Source organism: Athene cunicularia (genome assembly GCF_003259725.1).
Source record: "Athene cunicularia isolate RWA chromosome 7 unlocalized genomic scaffold, athCun1 chr7_part1, whole genome shotgun sequence".
NCBI lineage: Eukaryota > Metazoa > Chordata > Aves > Strigiformes > Strigidae > Athene > Athene cunicularia.
The window spans coordinates 19,174,843-19,183,791 of NW_020799107.1; the positions used below are offsets into that span (position 1 = coordinate 19,174,843).

At 37.9% G+C, this 8,949-nt stretch overlaps 1 protein-coding gene across 1 annotated transcript in view; it reads left to right on the plus strand.

Moving 5' to 3' along the window:
- The window catches only part of IFIH1 (interferon induced with helicase C domain 1), a 30,848-nt gene extending 23,742 nt beyond the window's left edge, over positions 1 to 7,106 (plus strand). Inside the window, exons 13-17 of the mRNA XM_026852467.1 lie at positions 380 to 529; positions 1,213 to 1,374; positions 1,707 to 1,897; positions 3,299 to 3,392; positions 3,496 to 7,106. Coding sequence (XP_026708268.1) covers positions 380 to 529; positions 1,213 to 1,374; positions 1,707 to 1,897; positions 3,299 to 3,392; positions 3,496 to 3,678 — 780 coding nt within the window. The 3' untranslated portion in view covers positions 3,679 to 7,106. The remainder of the gene's footprint in view (positions 1 to 379; positions 530 to 1,212; positions 1,375 to 1,706; positions 1,898 to 3,298; positions 3,393 to 3,495) is intronic.
- Positions 7,107 to 8,949: the final 1,843 nt, after the last annotated feature.

An 8,949-nucleotide genomic window follows, 5' to 3' on the forward strand; every position in this document is an offset into this window, starting at 1 on the left:
GCTGAAGTTACACTGTGAGCTGAAATTACTGAAGTGGTAGAAATACAGAACCTCTGAATAACTACTTAAAGAATCTGAAGATGAGAGAACAAAAATTCCTGGTGCCTGTGAAATGGTCTACAAAGTTCCAAGCTCAATTACCTTAAAAAGATTGGTTTCTTGGTTTCTGCTCCCTCCTCCCTCAAAAAAGGTGCTGAACACCTCTTATATTCAGTAGGAACTCTTTGTTTGTGATCTTGACAAATGCTTAAGTGCAGTTGTTGAAGCCACTTGATGTTTGGCACTCCACTCTGAAATTATTGGACTGTAATTCCTTAAACCTCTTAATTAGAAGAAACTAATACTGAAAGTTAATATTCTGATTTTTTTTAATTTACAGAATGAGCAAAGGGAAGTTATTGATAAATTCCGAGGTGGAAATGTAAATTTACTTATTGCTACTACTGTAGCTGAGGAAGGCCTAGACATCAAAGAGTGTAACATTGTTATTCGCTATGGCCTTGTCACCAATGAAATTGCTATGGTGCAGGTAAGAGTTTACTGCGTACATAACTTTTATTTTTTAAAGTGCTTTTCTGTTTGGAATATGCAAATGGTGAATCATATACCTAGGGTTTGTAGATAATTTTGAAATACTTGCATGCTAAAAGAGAAAATGCTCTTGCAATGGGGCTCATTGCCAGTTGCTGTCCTCAGTTTGCATGCAATATAAAGTTTGCCTCCATGTGTAATGATGTAATATCCATTTAAAGCTCTATACAAACAGTAAGCTTTTAATTGAAGAGGTATGAGAGTATGATCAGCAGACTGGTTAATATAAAAGACATTTGTACCACCAACAACTGAATAGAGATAATCTCACATCAGAATACCAGTTTGTCCACATTCTCACCTAATTTGTGAACACAAATATTTCTATATTTAATATTTAAATGCATGCTTATTTTTTGGTGACAAAATACAGTTTCTGCTTTGCAAAACGTTGGGCTAATCACAAATCTGAGTACTATTTTCACATATATCTTTGATAATGCAGAAACAGTATGTGTTACTCACTTATTCTTTATCTGCCCGAGCTAGTGGAAAAACATGTTCTGTGGGGACACTATGTAAGGAACAGTACATGTCTTCCATTACAAAACTAGGAAAAAATGTCGTGCAATGTTGTAAGGAACATTGTGATGTTTATGTTGTATTCCTTGAAAATTGTAGGCTCGTGGTCGAGCTCGAGCTGATGAGAGCACCTATGCACTTGTGGCTTCAAGTGGCTCAGGAGCTGTTGAACGTGAAGATGTTAATATTTTCCGTGAGAAAATGATGTATAAGGCCATTCAGCGTGTCCAGAAGATGCCTCAGGAAGAGTATTTAAATAAGGTATTTACTGCAACTCTGCACTTGCCCTTTAAATAAGACTGATGTGCATTGTAAAAAATACTTTCTATTTGCAATTATACTTAGGGGAGGAAAACTTAAAATAATATTAGCTACTACATAGGACCTTGAATCCTTCTGCCAATATTTGTTTTATAATCTATGTTTTCTGGGCCTTTAGAAAAGTCTGCTTTTCTGTTGGTAAGAGGGGCAACACAAATTGGGAAAAATTGACTAGAAGTCATGTTGTCAATGAACTTGGTAAAATAACTGAAAAGAAAACTATACTGTCATTCCACCAGATTATTACAGTGCTCTTTCTGATCTATTTCTAGATTCACAATTTCCAGTTGCAAAGTATAGTAGAAAAAAAAATGAAGGCAAAGAGAGATCAGTGCAAGACATACAAGAAAAATCCTTCACTAATAACATTCTTATGCAAAAATTGCCACAAGCTGGTATGTTCTGGAGAAGACATACAAGTTATTGAAAAGATGCATCATATCAGTGTGAAAAAAGACTTCAAGTAAGTGTTTATGAACTACTTTATCTCTTTCAGGCAGAAACAGATTTTCTTTTCAGCAGGATTGTACAGGGCCTGTAACTCTCTAGGCCCTCTGAGGAAAAATAAAGATTATTCCAATATTGGCAGGTCCTAGGCTTTATGGAGTTTACAGTTGAGTTTGAAGGCAAGATTGGTTCTTACCCCTCATTTCAAGGTGTTCGGGGTTTGAAACTTCGGAAAAAGATACAGCTTCTGTGGTAATAATAACTAGATCACTTGTTACATAATATGGTATGTATTCCACAGTGTAACTGTAACCAAAGATGAATACCAGTTACCCACCTATTTACACAAGTAACAGACCTAGGATAAGAGTCTGACTATGACCAGTGACTCAAACAACATTATGGATTGACAATCTCTAAATATATTTAGAGGATGTTTATACTGGTGGCACACCTCTTTTAGTTCTGCCAGTGTTCTTGCTCCTTCTTACCACCATTGCAAGACATGCCATCTAGTTTGGGAAACATTTTTGTTAAACTGTAACTTCTCAGCGCCATGATGGCAGGAGGTGACTTTGTCTTCCCACTTGCAATGGAAATTAAGAGTCCAAGAAAATATTTTCATTCAACTTCAATTGCATTTGCTTACTACAGTGAATTTGTAACATGTATTGTGCCTAACAGATCAGTCATGCTTTGCTAATTATTTAACAGACACCATCCTGTCAAGTTATTGACCTCCAAAGTTCTCATGTCTTTGAGACATCACTGGTATAATTTATAAAGACGTTTTGAAGAGTTATGAGAAATTAGTACCCATATGTTGAAAAAATTAAAGTTGAGCTGCAGCCTTAAACATTAAACTGCTTTTACCATGAAATTGTCTTGTCAGCATAATGTTATCAGTCAATTCAAACTACAAGGTAGTAATTCTTATAGCTCCTCTACACAGGCTAATAGTAGCCCTCAACATAAGTACTCCCTAAACTAAACAATGTAAGAATGTGCACATACTCTGCAGCTCTGAATAGTCAGAACCAAATTATTCTGTTAAGGGGTATGGTTGGACTACAGGGAATAAATAGAAAACCTCTAACTCTTAGGTATAATTTCTTTGTCAGTTCCATGGCACCTGAAAAAAACAAGCTAGATCTCTTGCTTATTATAATAGGGAGACTGCTGCTCCTACTTTAAGATGTGTGGGGGAAGATGCCGCTCCTGAAATGCTATGAAAGGAGGCATGGAGTACCATTCACCATTACTTAGGAGCATGAAATACGACCTCGCATTTTCTCCAACTCCTGAATGTGCACAATTCATATATGACTTTCAGCAATTGTAGTCACTCTGTGTTTGTCTGTATGTAGCACTGAATGACCAATGTATGCTGATGCACACTGTCTTGACTGTTTTTCAGAAGTCTTTACCATACAAGAGAAAATAAGACACTGCAAGATAAACATGCCGATTACCAGACCAATGGAGAAATTATATGTAAAGATTGTGGACAAGTGAGGAAAAACTTATTTCCACATTTTTATGTTGTTTTTGTCTGTATTTCTGTCTAATGATCTTGTCTATTTTATCTGAAACATAATTTTCTTACACTTGCAGGCTTGGGGAAATATGATGGTTCACCGAGGTCTTGACCTGCCTTGTCTAAAGATTAGAAATTTTGTGGTTGTGTTTGAAGACAAGAAAACAACAAAGCAAATTTTTAAGAAATGGGGAGAACTGCCCATCATGTTCCCTAGTTTTGATTATGCAGCTCATTATCCTTCAAGTGATGAAGATTAAGGACTTAGAATGAAAATAAAATCCCTTTTCAGCTTTTCTCTGACTGCTGATTTAGAAGCTGCTGTGTCCCATAGAGAGTGCTGCATCATAAACACTGTGAAAGCTCCTGGGCAGAAGGAAACTGTCTTGAAGAGGAAATGGACCCAAGGAAGGAGAAAGATACAGTCACACGGCTGCAGTCTGCACACAGATTTGCAGTGGTACTCTAGCACAAAGAAAATTACTAAATACATTGCAGTCATGTGTATCCATGGAACAGATTCCCAGCTCTGCTCACTACAGTCCATCATAGGGTGACAACATTGTCAAAAGTGTGTTACGTGACCTGTGGTCAAGCACAGGATATAGGACAGACATCTTGAAACATGCCATGATGACGATTTTCTGGTTTACTTCCTGCTATAACCCTTTTGATGATACAGTGTCTCAACAGAGAAGCCATGTAAAGAGAACAGATCAGCTGAGTATTATTTCTGAATCATTGTTGCTTTGTCAGTGTTTTCCTGACTGAGTTCTTCCCCTCTTATCTTTAGCTGTAAGCTCATACATTTTCACAGACTAAAATTAAGTTTCCATTAAAAGCCATTTCAAAAAATAAAGCCCTTAACCTGACTCGAAATTGATTATTTTAATGTCCAAGAAGCACAATGCTAAGTGACTTCCTGTGTGTTAGTTTCATAGGATTGTTAAACTGGCTATATAATGAAGTATGTATATTTTTAATAAATTATTACAACAATTAACCTTTGAAAACTGTGATATTTTTATTGTCTTTCACTATAAGTGGTGTGACAATAATAATAATACCACACTTTTACCCTAGAAATTTAAAGGATAGTGGTATTCTGATTGAAAAAATAGCATAATGTGTCCCCATATTTATCTCATTGACAGATTTTTTTTTTCCCCTCTATTTGCAAGTAAGATATTAGAGAGTGGAAAGAAGGTCTGTTTGTTGTTACAACAGTCAGCTTTGCAAATTTAGGATAAAGTATTGTGTTTACTGGCATGGACATGTAAACATTTCAGTAGCCCCAGGTAAAATTTCTAAGTTACAACATAGCTGAAAAGTATATCCCAGCAAAAAAAAAGAATCTTGTTATGTCTAGATCTGTAATTGCTCTACATTTTTAAAAGAAATATAAATACTGTGCACATTCTTGTAAATCACATTTGATTTAAGGTTTGCATCAAGACAAGATTTTTTTTTTTTTTTCCCCACATTTCTGGCCTTTCTTCAGAGGGAGGGGAAAACAAATTTCTGACTGACAAGAGCAGCACGTTTCAGATATCACCAAACTGATACAGGCAATTTTGGGATTAGCTACTTACTTATAAACAAATTAAAGTATTATGAAATAAATATGCACACTGATGAGTTTTCACTAGAGCAGTTTTGTAGATTAGAATGTGCTTAAACTACATGAATTGTAGTTTATTTATAGATTGAAATTATTCCACAATGGTGATTTATAACAATAAACTACCACCTTAGGACTCTAAAAAAAAATCAGGCATATTGAGAGTTAAGAGATTATAATATATGCAAAGATGTTTCAAGACACAGCAATTCCACATGTATTTTTGAATAATACAACTAAAATAGGAAAGACTACTGGGAGATAGAGCGTGTAAATGGCTTGTACTGTATGTGTTTTCTATTTGTGTATATCTTTATATAATGCTATTCTTACCTCTGTGTATTGTGCAGGGCAGAACAAATGTGAAACCTTCACCAATTACTTTATTCAGCATTAAATACTTAATTAGCTGAAAAAATTAAACAATTCCCTTCATCTGTAGTTCTCAGAAACTCTAAGTTACTCTCTTTCTTGTAGTATTTTACTTAATACGGAAGCTTTTGGCTACTTCTGGAATCTGCTGATTTTGCATTAAGTGCAGGATAAATTTTACACTTGTTACACATTGATCTGAGAATCTGACTATTTAAAAATGTTGGAGATTGATCATACGATTGCAATTTAAGATGTATTTTGTTCATGTGCTCAGTATCTGATAAGATGCTCTGAAATATACTAAATTATTTGAATAGTCTTTCTGGGTAAATAATTATCATCCAGAACATCTCTGGATTTCTGTATTAATGAGTTGCTACAATTATGTAAATATAACATAATACACTGTACACAGCATTTTCAAGTGCATTTATTCAGTACTTTAAAGAAGTATAAAACCCTGGTAGAAAAATTATATCATTATACAGATTACTGCTGGGTCCTCAATCAAATAATTTTCCATGCTGAGTAAATTTTCTGAAATTCGAGTTTTTGATACTTCCCTTTATTGAAGCAACAAGAGTCTGTGCAGCTGGATTTCTTTGTTCTCTTATAGTTGAGTTCAACAGGGCCGTATCACAAACACGTGTGAGCTTCTTGTGGTTCACTTGTGTGCTGCTGTTATCCTCCCAGTTCCTAGCGTGACTCAGCCACAGTCACCAAAGCTTAAAGAGTGTTTGCACAATCTCACTTCAGCATAATGTGTAATGAACCTCAAATAAATCCTGCTGGTGTGTAGGATAAGGAATTTCCACTTCAAGCTATTGTCTCTGAATGGGGTTGTAAAACGTGCCTATATTGTTCATCCAGGAAGTGTGAAGTTGTAAAAAACAAGCTAAATTGCCATATTTTATCTGCTAGTTACTTCTGCATTTATTGCCTTTATGGACCCAAAGCCCTCCAGGGAGTGTGACAAATCCTGATTATATTTTGTACTTACAGCTTTTATTTGTTCACAAATGTGGAAAGAAGAAAAAACTATTAGTCACTGGGGATTTGTCTAGCTATGTGTGTGCCTACTTAAGACCTGGTTCAGCTTTAGTTGCATTTTCATTATTCTATCTATTTTTGGTCTGATGTCATGCACAACCTACTCTGTAAGTCTACATTTCCTCATCTGGGAAGCATAAATACTTTAGTAACCGTGGAGTAGTTGCATAACTGGTTGGATAGTTGCTGAATAAACTGAGTATGTTTTCTTTTCCATAATTTGTCCATTTCTCCAACAGATTCACCCTCTTTCTAGCTTGCTTACATTTTTAGTTCTATCTTCATTATGGGGTTCTGATGTTACAGAAGTTAGGAAGAGCTTTGGCTGTTGAAAGAATTACTGGTTTGCTTCTCCACTGGTACTAGTACAAACAGTCCAGAGAGGGGAGTTCAGGTGTTAGGAGCAATAGATCTACAAAGCTTGTAAAGATCGTTCTCTACCAGGTAGATTTTATTTTGCTTCTAATGCTGCAACCTTTGTGAATCTTACGACAGTACATGTCTAAATAATTAGACTTCCAAAATAGAAAAATATATAGCATGCAGCATATAGTCTTTTTGCAGTCTTTTATATCATGTGAGTTTGAATAATTTCCTTTGAGGCATTCTTTAAATATGTATTCATTACAGGAAGCTGCATATTTAGAAATGAAAACTAGCCTCATCAAAACCTGCATTTGCAAATTTTTTATGGTCTGGTGGTCAGAAATAAACAATGTGGGTAGAAAAAAAATGATTAAACTGTGTTATTGAAAATTTATATGGCATTAACCACAAAATGCTAGGAAATAATGTGAAGAAGAAGCACGAGTTACATGGGGAGAAAATTATTTTGTCACAATCATTTCTGTTTTGGAAATTTTGAGCAGCTGTGGTTTTCTCTTGTTAGGAAACACTATTGTTTTTGAGCTCAGTTCTGCTCTTCACATACAGTGTATCCGGGACAATGTGTTTTAGTCTTCTCAGCCTTTTTTCCTGCATGGTCTGTGTCAACAGCATGGGTCTTATTCAGAAATTTTAACTTGTATAACTTGTACTTTACTGTTGTGACAAGAACTGGGAGAGGACTGAGCTTAGGCATTTCATATCACTTGTTTTTCCAGACAATTAATTTAAATCTGTTTTCAAAAATCGCCCCACCAAGACTATGGTAAGGAATGTTGCCAAAACACTGCCCAGATGAGCTGCTGCTGTACCAAGACTGGTGTAATGGTTAGGGTTCAAATTCCAGCCCATGCTGTTAGGCTAAGGTGGTAATGTGGCTACTACCTTTGGTGGTAATGCATTGAGGTTTTTTTCTCTGTAAAACATTAGATCAAGTTCTGCTGGACAGTGGTGTGATAGGAAACCTACCTCATCTACTATATTTTCAAAGAAGCCAGAGGGTGTGATGCATCCAGCTACTACTGAATTTCAGTAAGATTCGGGTGCTTAGTCCTTAACTTCCTCTGAAACCTCATAGGCCTGTGCCTAACTTCCACACTGAGGCACTGTCATACTGCACTCATTTTCTCACCGTCTTATTTTTTCCCTTTTTAAGCACAGGAGAGAAATGAAAGATTAGTGCAGGGAGAAAGATGTGATTGAGCAGACTCCATGTGCAAAACCCAACCTGCAACTTCCAGTTACTGGTCTCTTAGGTTTCATATCAAACCTAGTGTATGTTCTGTCAGCATGTGGCCTTCTTTGGCAGTTGACGTTTACCACACGGCAGCAAGAAGGAAGCAGAGATGGGCCTGGGGCTGCAGCTGGGCCTGCCCACCCCAAGCAGGCCATGGAGGCCAAGCAGGGGAAGGCCCACTGCCAGGCGCTGCTGGCTCCTCTGGTGTGGGCACTGGCTGAAATGGTGGGGAAGCTGCAGGAATTAAGTGGATGATAGGTGATAGGCTTTGTTTTGTAGTTCAGTTCCGCTGCTGTCATCCTTGGTGCTTTTTTGTATGTAACACCAAGCCTGAACCCATGGCTGTGGAGCAGAGCACTCTGCACAGGTTCTTGGTGTTTCCTTCCAGCACATGGATGAATACTACAAAGGGTGTTGTGGGTTTTTTTTTTCCCTTACCCCTAATAACCCATCTGAAATGCCTGGCCCAGTCTCATGCTCAGCTTAATCATCTGAAAGAATGATTCCTGACCGTGGTAGGAGCACTGGAAGGATTTCCTTTTCGAGATCATCCTTCTGAGGCCTGCACATCGCCAATAGACAGCTGTGTGTTGCAGGGTGTGTGGAGATGCACCACAGAGCATCCAACCTCACCGCGTGAGCCCGAAAGTTTGGGTGGGGGCGGCAAGGGTGCTGGGAAAGAGCAGTGAAGCAAGGAGGCGACAGTGCCGGGCGCTCCTGAGGGAGCGGGGTCCCTGCGGGACACGGGCTGTGCGGGGCGCGGTTAAGCGGCGCTCCGGGCCCACAGAGCGCTGCCGCGGTTCAGCGTTTGTCTCTTTCCAGGCGGGTTGGGCCGCGGGGGGGCGCGCGGCCGCCAGGGGCAGC